General features: G+C 38.6%; 1 protein-coding gene across 3 annotated transcripts in view; it reads left to right on the top strand.

The window, feature by feature from the left end:
• Positions 1-20978, top strand: part of MYRIP (myosin VIIA and Rab interacting protein) — a 460077-nt gene that overhangs the window by 217216 nt on the left and 221883 nt on the right. For all 3 annotated transcript variants that reach the window (XM_030812079.1, XM_030812078.1, XM_030812077.1), the window contains exon 3: positions 12710-12931. In XM_030812079.1, coding sequence (XP_030667939.1) covers positions 12710-12931 — 222 coding nt within the window. The remainder of the gene's footprint in view (positions 1-12709; positions 12932-20978) is intronic.

Genomic DNA, 20978 nt, shown 5'->3' with positions numbered 1-20978 from the left:
GCGTATTTCAGTCCTTATCTCAACCGCATAAGATAGACACTCCCAGAGTGGCCGTTTATAGACCTCTCCCCAGGAACACAATTCTTTTCCTAGGTCTTAATATTATATTCCTTGCTAGGAAAAGGATTTAGTGATATCTCTCCTACTTGCATGTCCGTTTGTAGGCTCTCTGCAAGAAGAAAAATATGGCTCTATTTTGCCCAACCTTGCAGGCAGTCAGACCTTATGGTTGTCTCCCTTGTTCCCTAAAATCGCTGTTATTCTGTTCTTTTTCAAGGTGCACTGATTTCATATTGTTCAAACACACATTTTACAATCAGATTTTATGTTGCTCAAACACACATTTTACAATCAATTTGTACAGTTAACCCAATCATCACAGGGTCCTGAGGTGACATACATCCTCAGCTTACAAAGATAACAGGATTAAGAGATTAAAGTAAGACAGGTGTAAGAAATTATAAGAGTATTATTAGAGAAGTGATAAATGTCCATGAAATTTTCACAATTTGTTTGTTCTGCCATGGCTCTAGCCGGTCCCTCCATTCAGGGTCCCTGACTTACTGCAACAATGAGGGATCTGCTTCCTCACTTCATATTCACTGTTCAGTCTGCAAGAGTCTGGCTCCTGCTGAGCTTCCACCACTGAAATTGCCTTTCTCAGGGTTACTGCTGACCCCCATGCAGCCAAATCCAGTGGATATATCTCTGTCCTCACAGCAAATAGTCATCCACTCTTCCCTTCTTGAAGCATCCTCCTTGCTCCTCCTCAGTCCTTCTGTCTGGCTTCCCCTCTTCAGCCTTTTTGCCTGAGTTTAAATGTTTGGGGTTTTCTTGGCTTGTTCTTAGGCCCTCTTTTCCCCCTGGCTGCCCTGTCCCTCTAGGGTGGCTCATCCATTCCCCTATGTGTGAAGACATTTATGATGATGACTTCCAAGCTCACTTAGCTGGCCCAGCCCTTCCTCTGAGCTGCTAAAACCCACATCCAGGTGTCCTCTTGGCATTGCTCTTCAGATGCCTCACAGATTTCACTAAAACTTGTTCCTGCCCACCCTAGTCTTCTCTCTTTCCATGAACAGCTTCACTCCCCACCTGGTTACACAAGTCAGAATCTGGTTCGCACTCTCTCCTGGCCCTCAACAGGTGCAACAGGGATCAGCCCACTTCCCTGCACTCTTCAATGACTCCTGCCCAGCCCAAACCTCAGTCACTCTCACCAAGATGACTGCAGTGCTCCCCATGCTTCACACATACAAGGTCCTCTAAAAGTGGGCTTTACCTGACAGTGGCTGATAGTTCCCTGCTCACATCCTCCATAACTTCCCCCTTGCACTTAGAAAAAAATCTTGTGCTCCTCCTGTCTCCCCCGAATACTAAGCTCTTTTTCTTTGCTACTTGTTCTGTCTGGGATGCTGTGTCTTCCATTGGATTAGCTCCTTCTCATCTTCATGTTTTAACTGAAATGCCACTTCCCCAGAGAAGCCCTCTCGCCACCAATCTAAAGTAGGTCCTAATGTTATTTTCAGTCTGAGTATCCTACTTATTCTTATGAGAATGCCTCATAATTTATAGTTACTTTGTTTTAATTATTTATCATCTGAATCCCTACCTTAATGCACATTTTATGAAGAGAGGGGCTATGTCTTTTTTAAAAAAAAATCCTTAGCACCTGTAATAATAGGTGCCTAATAAGCGTGAATTGAGAGAATGATTGACATTCTAAGCAAAGCCCATGGCTATCAAGGGGTGGCAAGATGGGCAGGGTCAAGAGGACACCTGGATGGGGGTTTCTGCAGCTCAGAGGAGGGGCGGGACCAGCTAAGTGAGTCTGGAAGTCAGTTTCACAAACATCTTCACATACGGGAATGGATGAGTCACCCTAGGGGGACAGGGCAGGAAGAGGGGAAAAGAGGGCCAAGCTCACAGCTATAGATCAAAATTACCCTCTCTTTGGTAACTGAGTTGAAGGATAGCAAACAAGTGATGTACATGCCATCACTTCCTGCTACGCCCATGGCAGACACTGGTACCTCATCATGACACCCAACTCCACTGAGCCTGTGTGTGTCCTCTCAACACTGAATGCTTCACCCTCTAATAACCTGTCAGAGCTGGCGTGGTGATAGACCAAGAGACCATGAAATGTTAATAGGCTTTTAAGATGCCTGTTGTAAGACCAGGAGGAGACTAGACCAGATGTAAGAAGATATTGCTAAAGATGAGACTAAGCGTGTTCAACATCTTTAGGGAAATGCAAATAAAAGCCACAGTGAGCTAACACTTCACACCTCCTGTTACCCAATGCTCAAGCAACAAATAAGTCTTGAGCATTATTGCCCAGATGCTATTGCAGAAACTTTCTTGGCATTATAGCCAAATATGTTCAACTGTTATAGATACTTGGATCACTGAATTTCTTGCAAATCCAATGGAAAGGCTAGTATTTGCTTTTGTAGCTTCGCACATTTAAAACCTCTAGCAACCCTGTGAAGTAGAAATTATAAGTGCTACTCAGAAAAACAGAGGCCCCAAAAGGTTGGGGAACTTTTTGGTAAGTGATGAGCCCAGCTATGAACACTAGCTTCTGACGTTAAACCCATCATTCTTTCCCATGTAGCTGACCATTTGAAGTCCTGGTCCTTCCCAAGATATTTCAAAGCAGGTAGCCTGTCTTGCATCATTCTTGGTTGATCTGTAATTAACCATTATAAGTCATACTATACAATTCTGCCCAATGACTTCTTCCATGAGATACTACAGGGCAATATAATCTAATAAGTGAGAGATGGTCTGAAGAATGGCACCCCATTCCTCCACTGAGCCTGAAAAACACCTCATTTGCTTGGGATAAACTCTAGAGGGCTTGGTACAGTTATTACTAGACACCAGTGAGCTTTAAAATGCCATTGGAATTTGCAGTCCTATGTATCAGTAAACAAAACTCATAAAGCTCAAGATATCTTATGGATAGAGTTCACAGAGCTTCATGACCCCCACATAATTTTCTTTCTGGATGTTTTATCCCATTTAATTTAGTATCTCTGAAATATCGATATAAGCCAGTCAATTTGAGGCTGTTGTTATACTGTTGAGAGATGTCAGAGCTGTCAATGACTTAGCACATCTTCTGCCTTCAATCTAAGGGGCTGAATAACATCTTCCTTCCTTGGAAATATCACCTCTGTTCTGTCTCCCTGTTAACATTTTATTCAGCCAAGTGTATGTATGTATTTTACCCTATAGAATTATTAGCTGCTCTGACATAGTTTTCCCTTACAATTCTGGATTCACCCTCCCTTTATTATACAATAATCAAGCAACAAATAAGTACTGGGCACTTCCGTGCAGAGCAGTGAGCCCTGCTCTTGTGTTAGAAGATATGTAAGCCAGCTAAAGGTGCCCAAGAGCTAAAGCTGCAAAGATTCTGGATTGTCATGAACAGATGTTTATGATATATTATTAAGTAAAAAAAGAAGTTGTAAAAACATGCATAGATTTCCAAATCCAGTAGCAGGGTAAGATGAGCTGGTGAGATGCTTTCTTTTACTAAAACCAAACAAAAATACTAATAAAATGTAGGGTTTAATATAAGAAAGGGAAAATATTTGCAAATTATGCATCTGATAAGGGACTTGTATCTAGAATATATAAAAAACCCTTACAACACAACAGTAAAGGACAAATAATCTAATTTAGAAATGGGCCACCTGGTCCTGGTGGCTCATGCCTGTAATCCCAGTGCTTTGGGAAGCTGAGGTAGGAAGATTACTTGAAGCTAGGAATTTGAGACCAGCCTTGGCAACAAAGCAAGACCCTGTCTCTACAAAAAAATTATTTAAAAAATTAGCCAGGCGTGACATGCCTGTAGTTCCAGCTACTTGGGAAGCTGAGGTGGCAGGATCACTTGAGCCCAGGAGTCCAAGCCTGCAGTGAGCTATGATGCCACCACTGCATTCCAGCATGGATGACAGAGCAAAACCCTGTCTCTACAAGAAAGAAAAAAAGGAAAGAAACAGAGAGAAAGAAAGGGAGAGAGGGAGAGGGGAGGGGAGGAAGGGAAGGAAGAGAAAGAAGGGAAAGAAGGGAAAGAAAGAAAGAAGGAAATGGGCCAAAAATTTGAATAAACTTTTCTCCAAGGTGATGTACAAATGGCCAATAAACACATGAAAACATGTTCAATCTCATCAGTCATTAGGGAAGTGCGAGTCAAAAGCATGAGATACCACCTCACACCCCCTAAGATGGCTGTAATTTTTTAAAATGCAGACAATTACAAGTATTGGGGAGGATGTGGAGAAATTCGAACCCTCACATGTTGCTGGTGGGAATGTAAAATGGTACAGCCATTTAGAAAACAGTCTGGCAGTTTCTCAAAAAGTTAAAAAAAGTGTTAACTATGTGACCTACCAATTCTACTCCTATAATTGAAAATACATGTCCACACAAAAACTTGTACATTAATGTTTATATCAGCACTCATCATAATCAAAAACTAGAAACAATGTAAATGTTTATGGTGGATGAATGGATAAATAAAATATGGTATATCCATAAATTGAATATTACTTAGCAGTAAAAAGGAATGAAATGCTGATGCATGCTACAACATGGATAAACGTTGAACACATTATGCAAAGTGAAAGAAGCCAGATGCAGAAGGCCACATATGATATTATTTCATTTATATAAAATGTTCAGAATAGGCAAACTCATAGAAACAGAAAGTAGATTAGTGGTTGGCAGAGGCTGAGGGCAGGGGAGAATGCTTCATGAATATTGAATTTCTTTTTGATGCGATGAAAATGTTATGGAGTTAGACAGTAGTGGTGGTTGCACAACCTTTTGAATATACTAAAAACCACTGAATTGTATATACTTAAGAGGAGTGAAGTTACTATGTGAATTATATCTTAATTTTTTCAAAGTCTGGGGAGGGGAGTAAGAAAGGAAAATTCCTAGAGGGTATGTCTTAGTCTGTTTGGCTGCTATAACAAAATATCATAGACTGGGTGGCTAATAAAAGAAATGTATTTCTCACAGTTTTGGAGACTGGGAGGTCCAAGATCAAGATGTCAGCTGATATGGTATTTGTCCACTTCCTGGTTCGTAGATAATGTCTTCTGTGTCCTCACATCGTGGAAGGGCAAGGTGGCTCCCTGGAGTCCCATTCATGAAGATTTTACTCTTATCACCTAATCACCTCCCAATGGCCCCACCTCCTAAAACCATCACACTAGGGGTTAGTTTTCAACACAAGAATTTTCACAATCATTCAGACGACAGCAGGGTAAAAGTGAAAGAAGAAATTTAAAACCAGAGTGGTCTGCCTAATCCAGTGGGAAACAGGGCTCTAGGTTCTGATGGCTAGAGTCTGCAATGCTAATTTCTGCATGGGGCAGGAGATGTGGCCTTGAGCCTTTGCAAGACAAGCAGCTGAAAATGAGATGCCTGCTTACAGTTTGGTCTTGAAGGGCTGTACTCTTGGTGAAAGAGACCCCAGAAAAATTTTGCCTACTGGCTTAGGGTATCTACAAAAAAAAGTTTTTTTACCTGGACCCTTGGGTGAGAGAAATGAAGTCTCCCATAAGAAATCAAAACCTCAAAACCCCAAGCCTCCACCACAAGCTATTGAAAACTAAAATTGTATAAGTCATGTAGCAGTGGATTCCCCAAGATGAGAAACAGATGTGAAGCTGTTCCAGAATTGAGGACTTCTTGGTGATGACTCATGAATGATTTGCACAGAGAAGGTGCACTTACATAAAAAGCAGTCTTGACTGCAGATTGTCTTAATCAAAATGACAAACCATGAAAGCAAAGGACCTACCTGGATCGAGTTAAAAGATGCAACCAATAGACGGATTTGTGCCACCTCTAAGAACTGAATATAAGAATCAGGAAGGGGGTATAAAAGAAGTATATTTAAAATTATTTTTAGAAGAAAATATAGGAACCAAGGAATGAATGGCACCAAGGAGAAAAGGACAGGCAGGCTTAAACGGAAACAAATCATTAGAACTTCTGGAAATATAAAAATCAGTAAAATTTCAATTAAAATCCAGGAAGAGGTTATAAAAGAAGTATATTCAAAATAATTTTTAAAAGAAGGTATAGGAACCAAGAAATGAATGGCACATGAGTGGAACAGGCATATTTAAATGGAAACAAATCATTAGAACTTCTGGAAATACGAAACTCCATACAATTTCAAAAGGATTAAATAGTAGAGAAAATGCAGATGAACAAAGAATTATTAAAATGGAAACTAGAACTGAAGTACTTATCCAGAACGTATCTCAGAAATACAAAGAGATGAAACAAAGAGATTAGGAGACGTGGAAGAACAGAAAAGCTTTGAGATATAATTGGAATTCCAGGAGGAGAAAATAGAGCAGGAGACAACATTCAAAAATGTTGTCTAGAGAATTCTTTAGAATTAATGAAGGTTTAAAAAATGACGAAGAGACCCAAGCAAAATGAACGCAAACAAATCCACACTTAGTCACTTCATAGTGAAATTGAAGAACACTAAAGACAAATTAAAAATTCTTAAAACTAACCAGTGAGAGAAGTTAGAGTCTTCTACAATTACACTGACAGTAGAAATTGAACAAAGAGAACACATGGACACAGGAAGGGGAACATCACACTCCGGGGACTGTTGTGGGGTGGGGGAAGGGGGAAGGGATAGTATTAGGAGATACACCTAATGCTAAATGACGAGTTAATGGGTGCAGCACACCAACGTGGCACATGGATACATATGTAACAAACCTGCACATTGTGCACATGTATGCTAAAACTTAAAGTACAATAATAATAAATAAAAGAAAAAAAAAACAAAAAAACTAAGTTACCTAAAATAATATTTGTCATTAAGGACAACGTAATGTAAAGATTTGTACTTAATCAAGATATACATTTATTACATTAAGGCAGGGGAAGATAAAATTGATAAAATCACTGAAATAGTTAATATTATGCTACAGCATGTTACCATTCTTTTAAATTAAAAACAAATGTTTTTATTTCTCCCAAAGAATTCTCAGGGGAGAACTGTACCTATAATAAAAACTGAAACAGCTTTCAGTAGAAGTATGCAAAAAAAAAAAAAAAAAGACACTGACAGACTTCCCATTGCAACAATTGATACCAAAAAAAAAAAAATTATTCAAAATGAGCTGTCAACTTGGAATTCTGCAGACTTCTAAACTGTCATTGAAAAGTAAGGGTTAAATAGAGGCTGCTAGAGTTTACCTTGATGAAAGAATTACCAGAAGAACTGAAGCAATAAAGAAAATTAACAGAGGGAAAATCAGATGCAAGAAGCAATAATGGGCAACAAAATTGATAAATGTGTATAAATCTATACAAAAATCAATTTAAAATAGCAAGAGTTCTGCTATTGATGATTGCTGAGTAAGCTTCTATTGGACCAACACTCCTGCAAATAAAAAATACACTTTCTGGAGGAAGTACATATTGCCTTAGAACACCCCATTTGCAACCAGATGCATGAGATGCTGGAGAAGCATTGATACTTAGATGAAGGAAATGACACTAGTTGAGTTTCCTATCTTTAGGACTTTCAGTCTCAGGGCAAGCCCTAGTCTTCTTCATGTGGGGTGGCTAAAACCTCAACCAAACAATATTAAGCATAATTTTTGCAATTACAAACCAACATTAAATCAGTAGCCCTGTAGAACACCAGAGGAAATTAAAGTTTGTATTGTTGATGATGAGACATCTGTTAACTTTATACATTAGTCCAAATATGCATGTTAATATGTTAAAGCTAACCACTGAAAGAAATGAAACATAAAATGCCTGATCATAATGAAAAAACACAGAGAGTGAAGAAAACCAATCAATCTGATAGAAAGTAGGAAGAAACAGAAAAGGCATGGTAAATAGAAAATAAAACATAGCGTAGTAGAAAAAAGTCCAAATCTATTAGTAATTTCAATATAAATGTATTTATCTTGCTCTCAGCGAATCTTTATTTTTGCATAAGATAAAATAATCATGGAGTACAGAAAGCAGTCAGCTACACATTTGTCTCAGGTGAGCCAAGGGATGATTTTTAATTCTGTCCTTTGTCCCGTGCCTGTGAAGATAAGATGTTAATTTACACTGTCAGGGTAAAATTGAATGGAAGTAAAGGGCCTTCCTTGTGAGCAAATTGCAAGGGAGGTATGTAGCCTTTTATCTTGTAGCTGTCTATTTAGGAATAAAGGGAGGCAGGTTTGCATGGCCTAGTTCCCAGCTTGTCTTTTCCCTTTGGTTTAGTGGGTTTGGGGTCCGGGGACTTTATGTTCCTTTTACAACACGTATTGCCCCACATGGTCTCCCTCACAAATTTCTCACAAGGAAATTCCTTGTGAGTCACTAAATCTTTCAGGATACATATCCCCCTATAAACTAGTCCTAAAACTTAGTTCTGTTGACTCTCATCTGACAATGTCAATTACCAGCGTGTTGTCACAGGTACGGGACAATGACAAGACCAGAAATCATCCTCCTGACTACCCTGAGATGGATGCAGAATTGACTTTTCCCTCTGCGCCCTCTTTTCACATGTGAAATGTAGATTTGTGAATGCTAATCAGAGCCTCACGAGAATGTAACCATTTACATTACTGCCTATCCCCACTTCCTGTTTTCTCTCTGGCTCACACTTTCTCCTTTAAATACTGAAGTTCCCAAACCCTCTTTGGAAAAAGCTCAGGTCACAGATGCTCCCATGACTTGTGTTTTTCCCAGAAGTGTCCTCAACCTTGGCTAAATAAACCTCTATCCATTGAGACCTGCCTCAGTCACTTTTTGGTTAGCATCTTGTTATCAGTCAGTAGAGAATAAACATTCTTTTCAAACACATATGGGGCTTTACACAAATTGGCTAACTATGAAGCTATAATGAAAGTCTCAATGAATACCAAAGAATTTATTTGAGATGCTCTGATCAAAATGTTAAAAAAAAGTTAATAACAAAAGCCACATATTTGGAAAATCTTAAACCTGTGAATTATAAAATATGTAAGACTGAATGACAATAAAAATTTTCTTATTTAAAACCTGCAAGGTACAATAAAAATGATGTGTTGAGAGAGTTTTATAGCCTTAAATGCATAGATTAGGAAAGAGTAAATGTTAAAAGTGAGTTTACTTTAAAAAATTTTACTTGTTAAAAGTTAGAGAAAAGAATAAACTCAAACCAGTAGAAAGAAGAAATAATAAAGATAAGACTGGACTTTATTGCAATGGAGAACTAATAAACCATGTAGACAACCATCAACCTAACTAAAAGCTAGTTATCCTTAAAATTAATGAAATAAGTAGACCTCTGAACTTACTGAACAAGGGACAAATAAACAATATTCTGAAAGAAAAGAGGGACATAATGACAGAGGTAGCAGAGATTTATAATCATGAGAGAAATTTGTGAACCACTTTATATCAACACACTTGAAAACCTAAACAAAAATAGACCATTTTTTAGGTTTCATAATTAAAACAGTATAAATAATACCATCCTTTTAATTTAAAAATATGGGGACAGGGGAAGGAGAGAGAGGGAACAAGGGGGCAGGGGAGAGAAAGAAAGGTAATTCTCATGGTCTTCCTTCTTGCTTACCTGTGTCCTGATTCATTTACTCTCATGCCTTGTGAGTCAGCCAAGGGTGACTCCTACATATGCAGCCATTTTTTACCAGTTAGATCACAGCTTTGGATAATTTTCCCCTAACCAGCCATGAAGGGCCCTGGAACAAGAGAAGAGAGGGGACATATGGGAACCTGGATAGGCAGAGATGGAACCGCAACATGTCCGTTGACAGGGCCTGTGAAGGAATCCCAAAGGTGGTGGATGAGGGCTTTAACTGCAGCATGCCCACATGAAATGGTTTTCTGTTAGGCCCGGAGCTGGGTTCCTCTTCCATCACCTTCTACTACCCTTAAGCCATTGGTAATAAACGTCCATCACCCACCACACCTTAGAGTCTGCTGCTTCAATGAACTGAAAAGAAGGGATTTGTCCATGCTTGAGGAAAGTTGGGGTGGAGAAAGTCTACCTAGTCACATAGACCATGCCTCAAACAATCTATTCAATAAAAGGTTAACATTAATGTTGAAAATAATCTTCATCAGTGAATAAATATTTTATCATGCCTTAAAAAGTCTTGTCTAACATTTAAAAAGTCAGAATAGGAGGAAGAGATAGCTTGCAAAGGAATTGGAAAAGGGCTGAGAAAACAAGAGTAACACGAGGGAGGGAAGAGAATATTTCAAGAATGTAAGAATAATCAGGTAAGACAAGGCCTAGAAAGTCCCTTTGGATCTTGCAACATGAAGGTCTGTGGGGGATCTCAAGCAGAGATTTTGTTTTCTTTAAGAAAAAGAACAAAAGGCCCACTGGAGTGGACCCAGGAGTGAGTGGAAATAAAGAACACATATTGACCACCAGGGATGATGCTTTCAGGAATTTTAACTAGAAGAGGTTAGGACTATTAGAGAGTATAGTGTTGAGGAAAGTTTGTACTTACTGTTTTCCTTTTTTTTTTTTTAAGTAGAAACTATATTAGTTTCCTGAGGCTGCTGTAACAAATTATCACAAATAGGTGGCTTAAAACAATAAGAATTTATTGTCTCCCTCTTCTGGAGGTCAAAAGTTTACAATCAAGGCATTGGCAGGGCCACACTCCCTCCCAAGTCTCTTGGGGGAGAATCTGCCCATGCCTCTTTCCTAGCTTTTGGTGGCTGCTGGCAAACCTTGGTGTTACTTGGATTGTAGCCACAGCACTCCAATCTTTGCCTTTGTCTTCACATTGTTTTCTCTGTGTGTCTCTTTAAGGACAGTTGTCATTGGATTTAGAACTCACTCAGATAATGCAGGATAACTACATCTCCAAATTCTTAATTTATAAGACCCCTTTTCTAAATAAGGTAATAGTTACAGATTCCAGTGATTTAGGGCATGGACATATCATTTAAGAGAGCCAACCTTCAACCCACTACAGGGGCTAATTGACTATGTTTATAAACTGATAGGGTGGTCTAGGCCTTCTCAAGCAAGACATAAAGCCCAATGTCCATGAAAGAAAAGCCTGACAGATTTAACTACAGAAAAATTAAGCATTTCTAAACAAGAATAATACCATAAACATAAAAAGACAAGGGCAGAACAGAAGAAAATGTTTGCCACATACATCACAAATATATCCAGTATTAACTGCATAATCACAACTGGGTACAGAAAAATAGTAATAGTAGTAAAGAGTAGTAAATAGTAGTAAAAATAAAAATAGTAGTAAAGATAAAAAGTAAAAAAAGTAATAAAGTAAAATAGTAGTAAAACAATAGTAGTAGTAAATGGTAGCAAAATACTATCAAGTATTATCATAGTAAAATGCTGTAGTAAAATATAGTATAGATGCCCCTTGATTTACAGTGGGATTGCGTCCTAGTAAACCCATCATAAGTTGAAACTATCATAAGTTGAAAATGCATTTAATACACCTAAACTACTGGACATTACAGCTTAGCCCAGCCAACTTAAACATGCCCAGAACACTTACATTAGCCTGCAGCTGGGCAAAGTCATCTGACAACATAGTAAAACATAGTCCACCATAGAATATCTCCCTCATGACCTCATGGCTAACTGGGAGCTGTGGCTCACTGCTGCTATGCTCAGCGTCATGATAGAGTATTGTATCACTTTCCGGTGCTTTTTAATGAATCCATATAGTTTCTGCATCATCAGAAAGTTGAAAAATCATAAGTTGAACCAATATAAGTGGGGGACCGTGTTTTACTATTATAATGATAGTGTGCAACAGCAGGAAAATAGTAAAAGTCTAATAATATAGGAGTACTAAAATAGTAAAAATTATAGTCTAGCAATCTAGTATAGTAAAATAGTAGTAAAAATAATAATTTTTCTACTGTTCTTTGGGGACCCCCATTTTCATAGCAGGAAAAACAACTCAAACCTGCTGATTCAGAGTAATTTTTTTTTCATTTTTTTCCCCAGGTTACTCAACCTGTTTGCAGTGTATTTTTCTTCTCACTGAGCACAGAGAGGAGTGTGTGCGCCATCATGTTTTGCATTAATGTGGCTGGCTGTGTGCCCAGTGACCAGGAGTTTTTTAGAACAGAATTGTTCTTTTATCCAACTATGAATCACCAGTGCCTCAATCTGCCCATCACCCATAGAATCCTTATTGACTCATACAGATTTGAAAGCTTTTAAAAATCCTTGAGTACTTCAGTTTCCAGGGATGTTAAATAAAGCCAGGACTGCATTTATCATATTCCCAGCTGGGCTGTGTGAGGATTAATGTTTTATCATAAGTGATCTCCTGCTCTTTTAAAAAGGCATTAATTAAGTTAAAGGTTTTATTTTTCAAGTATATGCTTATTAGTTTTTTAATAACTTGCATCTCAATGTAGTCTCTGAAATGTAAGTAATAAGGTTTTCATGCTTATAGAAAATCTGACATACAGGAGTACACAAAACTAATCCACGATTAATGTTCTTCTCTGGACATAATGTTGAGCAGTTGATCTTTCTGAGTTCTCTTGTTCTCCAGGAAGGTCCTACATGGTAGCTTGGCCTAAGGGAGGGACAGGGTGCGTGCTTTGGGGAGATACCCCCGACCTGATGTTGTGTTTCTCTCCTCCTCCCATTTCCCCTACCTTGGTTTCCCAGTGAGCTGAAGCAGAAGCTGGATGAGGAAGGCAGCAAGTGCAGCATCCTCTCGAAGCACCAGCAGTTTGTGGAGCACTGCTGCATGCGCTGCTGCTCACCCTTCACCTTCCTCGTCAACACCAAGCGCCAGTGTGGAGATTGCAAGTTCAATGTCTGCAAGAGCTGCTGCTCCTACCAGAAGCACGAAAAGGCCTGGGTCTGCTGCGTCTGCCAGCAAGCAAGGTGAGTGGCTGGTGCATTCCCAGGGTCTACACTGGTGATTTAGAGAGATTCACCTGCCACTTCCTGCAGTCAGGTAGGACCAGCTATGATTGGTAGATCAACACAGAGTATTGACCAAAGTAAAACAGCTTGCTGAAGAGAGATGCATGGATAAGGAAACCTGTTGATCTTTATAGGGAGGATGAGAGAGGGCCCCCCAGGAGCACCTGGGTGTGAATAGAAAGGGCTTTCTTGGGATTGAAGATTCAGCTCCTACGTATGTTATTCATCTTTTTGGAATTTCTCATCTGGTCTCATCCTTTCGTTCGTTCATTGCATAAGCATGTGTTGGATTCTTAGGAATTATGCTGGGTGCAGGAAACATGATGGTGAATTAGGCCAGTTATGAGTGACTCAGAAGCATAGCGGATGGTGTGATACGTGAGTGCTGGGCCTTCGTATGTGGAGATACATGCCCTGACTAATTTGTCTATTGGCTATGAGGGCACTGAGCAAGGAGAGACTGGCCCTAGGGCTTGGAGAAAGCTTCATAGAGGACAAGAAATAAAAGCAAGATTGTGAAAGACAAAAAAGAGTCAATGCTGTGAAAGGGGAGATGAAGACAACCTTGTGAAGGAAATAACAAGAATGACATTTCACATTCTCCCTCAGCGACCAGCAGAGCACTGCTTTGATCTGTTGAGTATTTGGAAACTGATGAGTTTGATAAACCCGTGTTTGGTATTTGTCTGTGCTCATCCTAGCATTTATAGTGTGCATTGTGATTCGTATTTGCTGCATGCTTCTGAAATGCCTGTTAATGAGTGAAGCAGAGATGAGCAGGTCCTGGGAGCAAACACTCAGAAGCCCCTGCCTCCCATACCTTTTCCTTCTTTCCTCCTTTCTCCTCTCCCTGCCCTGTTTACTCGCTTGCATCCTTTAATGCATCAAGACCTAGAATTTTCCCATAGAGCTAGTTAATGGGGACAGCTGCCAAGTTTCCTTGGGGTCTCCAAGGAATCAGGCTCTGGGCTACAAAATATATATATTCATATTCATTCCAGAGACACAAACTGAAACAAAAAGTGGTATGTTAAGGCTGGGTGCTGTGCAGGTCCTGTGCCTGACTTGGTCAGAGCAAGGAGCCCATCTGGGTCTCCACGTGGCAGCTTGAAAGGAGGAAGAAAAGCCCTGCAACAACAAAGGGAAGGAGGAAACTGGGATTATAGATGAGTGTACATCTGGTAGTGATCAACAGAGAAAGGTTCATCCATGCCTTCTATTTCTCAGTCAAGGTGGGGTAAGCCAAATTCATCATGTAACACATTTAAGGATTACGTGACTTGAATATTGTGGCACTGAGAACAAGACAGTTGGATGTTGGAAGAAATAAGAGTAGATCTAAATAGGCATTACAGGAGTTTGAGATGCAGACATTCGAGCCAAGTTCCTATAACTAATTATGAATCTGTTTTCTTTCAATCTTCCCACAGATTGGGAGTTTCGTGCGGCTTGGGACAGGTCAGAGGGTAACTGAGTTAAGGATATTGGATGGTGAAGAATGTAAAGACCGAATCTGGATAGTAAGGAAAAAAAGAAAGGGGCTATGTATGGATGGGGAGGAAATGAAGGGGTCAGCCAACCAGAAGTAGTATCTGGTAAAGTCAAAGAACTGTCACAGTGGGAGTACTTGATAAAGAAAATTGGAAAAAATGAAAATGCTATATAGAGAAAAAGATGAATTTGTGATTTCTAAAGTAGATCAGTTGAGTAGTGACCAAGGGAAGAGGAGACAATGCCTAGAAGAAGAAGTTAAGGGACCAAAATACCAGTGCCCATATGATTGGAAAAAACCAGGATAGTGGCCACAGTATGGAGGTGAAGAATGAGCCAGGTGACAAGTTTTTCTTAAATGAGAAGGAACTAGAAGGTCAGAATGTGAGAGACATAAGGAGTTGGAGAAGATGAATTGACTGCATGTTATGATTCTGCACCTACCAAGTTGGGCAAGTCCCGTGTGGCATTTGACTCAAACATCTGCCATGGCTGCATGCGCTACACTGATGTTTGTTACCCACTGGTGGTAAACACCGCCAGGAGAGGGACACTTTCTTCTTCAACTCCATTCGTAGCACCAGAGCCTGGCACATAGAAAGCACATGAATCTTTGTGACTCAAATAGGACAGGACAATATTTATAGCAGCCAGATGCATAGTACAGAATGAGGCTTTAGGAATTTTAGAGGAAAGAACTCAGAGAGTGTTAGATGTCCTAAAGGGGTTTCGTGGAAAAAGAGGGCATCCTAGATGGAACTCAGTTGGAGAGGAGGAATCAGGAGACACTCTCAGACAAGGTGTGGCATGAGCAAACAAAACAGAGTCCCTCAAGGTGTGTGGAGGGTCTGAAGCAGACCACTATTGCAGCGGGATGATGGCAAGTGATTGGGTCAGTTCGTGTGAAGAATTGGCGTTTGATCTTTAAGGGATGGCGAAATCATTGGAATGTCAAACCCTAGCCGTTATTAAAGTATACTATACTGTGCTTCAGCATATTCCCCCACAAATAAAAAGAAGTATCAGTACCTACATGATTTGATTTCTTTCAATATTTACTTATTCCTCTTCTCCCCGGGTAAGAAAAGTCACCAAATTTACTAAACAGTTAGTAGCAATAGAGTGCAGTCACAGCCTCTCAACCCCACATTCACCATGAGTTGTATGCAGGCATCTATTATTAGTTACAATTAAATGACACATTGCATTAATCAAATACCAGTAGTGCTGAGTAGTTGCTGCACCACCTCAGAATCACATCACCTATAAATGGAAGAACCTTGCCTTGCAAAAGCAAGATCTTCTGATGCCAACCATTTGCTATTTCTCTTATACAATGTTGTCTCAATAATTTGTCAGATATTGGAAAAATAAGTTGTAAAAAGGCAGCAATGGCTGCCAAGACTATATTTTAAATTTTCATTTCATATTTCTAGCAACTTAATGAGGAGGCAGGAGGCTTAGGTAGTCCCATTTCACTTAATCTTGCAACATGTCCGTGTTAACATTGCATGACAGCTCCCGAGTCTCAGAAGCTGAGCATTAGAAAATAAAGAACCATTCATAGAAGGATACCTGGAAAGACATGCAACAGCCAGTGTACCCTTGTTCCATTTTTTTTTTTAAGAAAGTGGAGGGTTACTGAGGAGTCTTCCACATTCAATGTGTCTAGCTCAAACAGAACACACCCACACTTGTTTAATCAAAGCTGGCAGAAAGGGGATGCTGAGGAGAAGTTGGAAATGTTGTTGCTTTAATCTTGTATTATGTCTTGAGATTATTATTGGCTGAAACCCAAAGGGATGGAGAAATTTGGTTCATTCCCTATTTTTCTGTATTGCTCAATTCAATCACAGGAACCTGTCTAGGAAAGAAATCCATGAAATATGTGACATGTTTTTGCTTCCTGAAATGTCTCTAAGGCCCTGTTTGACAGAGAAGCATGTCTTTCAAAGTACCACAGATGTATGGCCTGTGAGCAGACAGTCTTTAATGTTGTACCTGGATCACATTCTTGTTTTTTGAAGTATGCCTTAGAAGAGTTAATTTTATTTATATAGCAACAAACTGTAACCCTTCAACATTACACAAGTGCTAGAGCCAAATTCGTCATGTAACACATTTAAGGATTACGTGACTTGAATATTGTGGCAGTATGGACACTCAGGGCTGCTTGTCCACTTTGTCCAGTAACTCCTCTGTCCTTCATTCAATCTGAAACTCCCTTCTTGGTTAGAACTGATTTACTTTAGATACTACTCTTTGGGACATTCTTCTAGAATTTTCATCTTCAAGCAAGTGGGTTTTTAAAACATTGTATGTCAGATTCTATGAAGAGCACATTTTGTGTTTGTATATGAAATCTCAATAGTTGATAGTAGATCTGTGAGGTTACACAGATTATCACTTTTGTGAGGCCACTTTCAGACTCATATTCACTCCCCACTGCCCATGAGGTGCATTCCTTTCCTTATTTAAATAAAACCATTTTTGCTACATTGGTTTAATTTCTAGCTATTTATCCAGTGGCTACCATATGTGTATGTTTTTTGAGACACTATGGGCTATGAATAATTATAATAATAAAAATTCTTGTCCACAAAAATTAGGAGTAGGAATTAAAGGTAGACATTCATCCTACAATATGAATAGCCTCAGAAGTAATAACTGTATCAAATACCTGGGGCTGTCTATTGTACAGCTCTAAATGAGAGAGTCGGATTAGAAACATGGCATTCATCAGGAGAGGACCCAGACAGTGTCAAGTCTCTAAGAAAAAGGTGGTAACCTATAACTTTAACTTTCTTCTTTTCATCTCAGTGAAAAACAATCCATATTTCCTACCTTTCTGTTTGGTTATTTAGTTCAGTGAAAGCATTTTGAGAATTTTAAAGTTGTAATTATAATCATTTGGTTCTTTGTTAGTCATTTTGCTTCATATATTTTGCATTAAAATGTATTTCTGTTATCAGTGTTAGTCTAAAATTTTTAGCTTTGGGAGATTAAAAAATTAAATGTATTATAGAATGAATGATGAATTACTTATTTTGGAAGTTATATAGAAAATGGGATACTACTGAATCATCCCTTTGTCATTTTTTCATTTTATATATAGATTTATCTTCTTGATAATTTATTGTATGCATTCATTCAAACATTATGAATAAAGACATACAGTACTTGTATTTAAGGTCTTCTTCAGGAAGCAAAACTTTTCAGAGTGAGCCCAGACCATACATATCAGTCATAATCATTTTGGGCCTAATTGGTTTGGGAACAACATTCCTACTTTCCTTGGAAAGAAATTCGCTTTCTAGCTCTTTGCTTCATTATAAAAATTGTTCACTCTAATTTTTGTCATTTTGTATGTCACAGGCATATCTCATTTTATTGTACTTTACTGTGCTTCACAGATATTACAGTTTTTACAAATTGAAGGTTTGTGGCAACCCTGCATTAAGCAAGTCTGTCGAGGCCACTTTTTCCGATAGCATAGGCTCACTTCATGTCTCTGTGTCACATTTTGGTAATTCTCACAATACTTCAGACTTTTCCATTATATAGCAAATTTTCTCATTATTATTGTTACGGTCATCTGTAATCAGTGATCTTTGATGTTACTATTATAATTGTTTGGGGGCACAACAAACCACACCCATATAAGACAGCACAAACTTAATCTATCAGTATTGTGTGTGTTCTGACTGCTCTACTGACTGGTGGTTCTCACATCTCTCTCCCTCTCCTCAGGCCTCCTTATTCCCTGAGACACAACAATATTAAATTCAGTCAACTAATGGCCCTATAATGGCCTCTAAGTGTTCAAAAAAAAAAAGGGAAAAGTTACACATCTCTCACTTTAAATCAAAGTTAGAAATGATTAGTGAGGAAGGCATGTTGAGAACCAAGATAGGCCAAAAGCTAGGTATCTTGAGCCAGACAATTAGCCAGGTTGTGAATGCAAAGGAAAAGCTCTTGAAGGAAGTTAAAAGTGCTACTCCAGTGAACACATGAATGATAAAATGGAACAGCCTTATTGATGATGAGGAGAAAGTTTGTGAGGTCTGGATAGAAGGTCAAACCTGCCACAACATTCCCTTAAGCCAAAGACATATTCAGAGCAAGGCCCTAACTCTTCTATTCTGTGAAGACAGACAGAGTTGAGGAAGCTGCAGTGGAAAAGTTTGAAGCTAGTAGAGGTTGGTTCATGAGGTTTAAGGAAAGAAGCCATCTCTATAACATAAAAGTGCAAAGCGAAGCAGCAAGTGCTGATGGAGGAGCTGCTGGTTATCCAGAAGATCTAGCTAAGATCATTGATGAAGGTGGCTACACTAAACAATAGATTTCATCAATGTTGACAAAATAGCCTTTTGCTGGAAGAAGAGGCCATCTACAACTTTCATAACTAAAAAGAAGTCAATACCTGGCTTCAAAGAACAGGCTGTCTTGTTAGGAGCTGATGTAGCTGGTGACTTCCAGTTGAAGCCAATGCTCATTTTAGCACTCCAAATATCCTAGGTCCCCTAAAAAGTATGCTAAATTTACTCTGCCTGTGCTCTATAAATAAAACAACAAAGCCTGAATGATAGCACGTATGTTTACAGCATGGTTTACTGAATATTTTAAGCCCACTGTCGAGACCTACTGCTCAGAAAAAAAAAAGATTCCTTTCAAAATATTATTGCTCATTGGCAATGCATCTGATCAGCCGGGAGCTCTGATGAAAATATACAAGGAGATGAATGTTGTTTTCATGCCTGCTAACATAACATCCACTCTGCAGCCCAGGATCAAGCAGTAATTTTGACTTTTAAGTCTTATTTCAGAAATACATTTCGTAACGCTATAACAGCCACAGATAGTGATTTTTCTAATAGATCTTGGCAAAGTAAATGTCATTAAGAGCATTTGTGATTTGTGAAAAGAGGTAAAAATATTAACAGGCATTTGGAAAAAGTTGATTCCAGCCCACACTGATGACTTTGAGGGATTCAGGACTTCAGTGGAGGAAGTAGCTGCAGATGTGATAGAAATAGCAAGAGAACTAGAATTAGAAGTGGAGCCTGACAATGTACTGAATTGCCACAATCTCATGAGAAAACTTGAACAGGTGAAGAGTTGCTTCTTACGAATGAGCAAAGAAAATGGTTTTTTGAAATGGAATCTACTCCTGGTGAAGATACTACGAACATTGTTGAAATGACAAAAAAAGATTTAGAATATTTCATAAACTTAGTTGATAAAGCAGCAGCCAGGGTTTGAGATGATTGACTTCAACTTTGAAAAATTTTTACTGTAAGTAAAATGCTATCAAATAGCATCACATGCTACAGAGAAATCCTTCATGAAAGGAAGATCATTCAACATGGCAGACTTCGTAATTGTCTTAAGAAACTGCCAAAGCCACCCCAAGCCTCAGCATCCACCACCCTGATCAGTTAGCAACCATCGACATCAAGACCCTCAACCGACAAAAAGATTACAACTTACTGAAGGCTCAGATTATTTTTAGTGTTTCTTTAGTGATAATGTATTTTTAATTAGCTATGTACATTTTTGAGGCACAATGCTGTTGCACAGTTAAAAGACTACAGAATGTCGTAAACATAAATTCTATGTGCACAACATTTAATAGACTACAGTATAGTCTATCTGACTTTTATATGCACTGGGAAACAAGAAATTTGTGCAACTCACTTTTTTTGTGATGTTCACTTTATTGTGGTGGTCTGGGATTGAACCCACAATATGCCCAAGGTGTGCCTATATTACCTTTAACACAGAACAATTTGGAAAATTGTTTTCAGTGAATGGGAGAAAAATTATTCTTGGAACTGAAATCAAAACACAGCTCATTAAGCTTGTGGCATTTGCTTTGGTTTTTCTAGGAAAACTTAAGGCTTCATTTCTTTTTCCTTGGAATTGAATATTATTTACTTCTATCTAGTCACTTATTACTTAGTATTCACACAGCCCACATACTTCATAAATTGCATCTTGTCCTTTTGGAATAAACTCCACAGTATGTTTTATTTATTTATTTATTTATTTATTTATTTATTTATTTATTTATTTTTATTGATATATCTTAGTTGTATGTATTTTGAGGGTATGTGTGACATTTTGATACCTGTATATAATGTGTCGTGATCAAATCAGGGTAACTGGAATATCCATCACCTGAAACATTTATCTTTATGTTGAAAATGTTTACAATTCTTCTCTTCTAGCTATTTTGAAATATACAATTGTTGTTAACTATAATTTCCCTACTATACTATTGAATACTATAACATTTTTCTTCCATTTAGCTGTATTTTTGTACTCCTTACCCAACTTCTCTTCATCCCTTCCTCCTCACTTCCTTTCCCAGCCCCTGGTAACCACCAAAATTCTACTCTCTACCTCCATGAGGTCCACTTTTTTAGTGCCCACATATGAATGAGAACATGTAATATTTGTCTTTCTGTGCCTGGCTTATTTCACTTAATATAATGACCTCCAGTTTCATCCA

The sequence above is a fragment of the Nomascus leucogenys genome, chromosome 4, assembly GCF_006542625.1.
Source record: "Nomascus leucogenys isolate Asia chromosome 4, Asia_NLE_v1, whole genome shotgun sequence".
Classification (NCBI taxonomy): Eukaryota; Metazoa; Chordata; class Mammalia; order Primates; family Hylobatidae; genus Nomascus; species Nomascus leucogenys.
The sequence above is the reverse complement of the archived record's forward strand: the minus strand, read 5'-3'. Positions and strand labels throughout refer to the sequence as shown.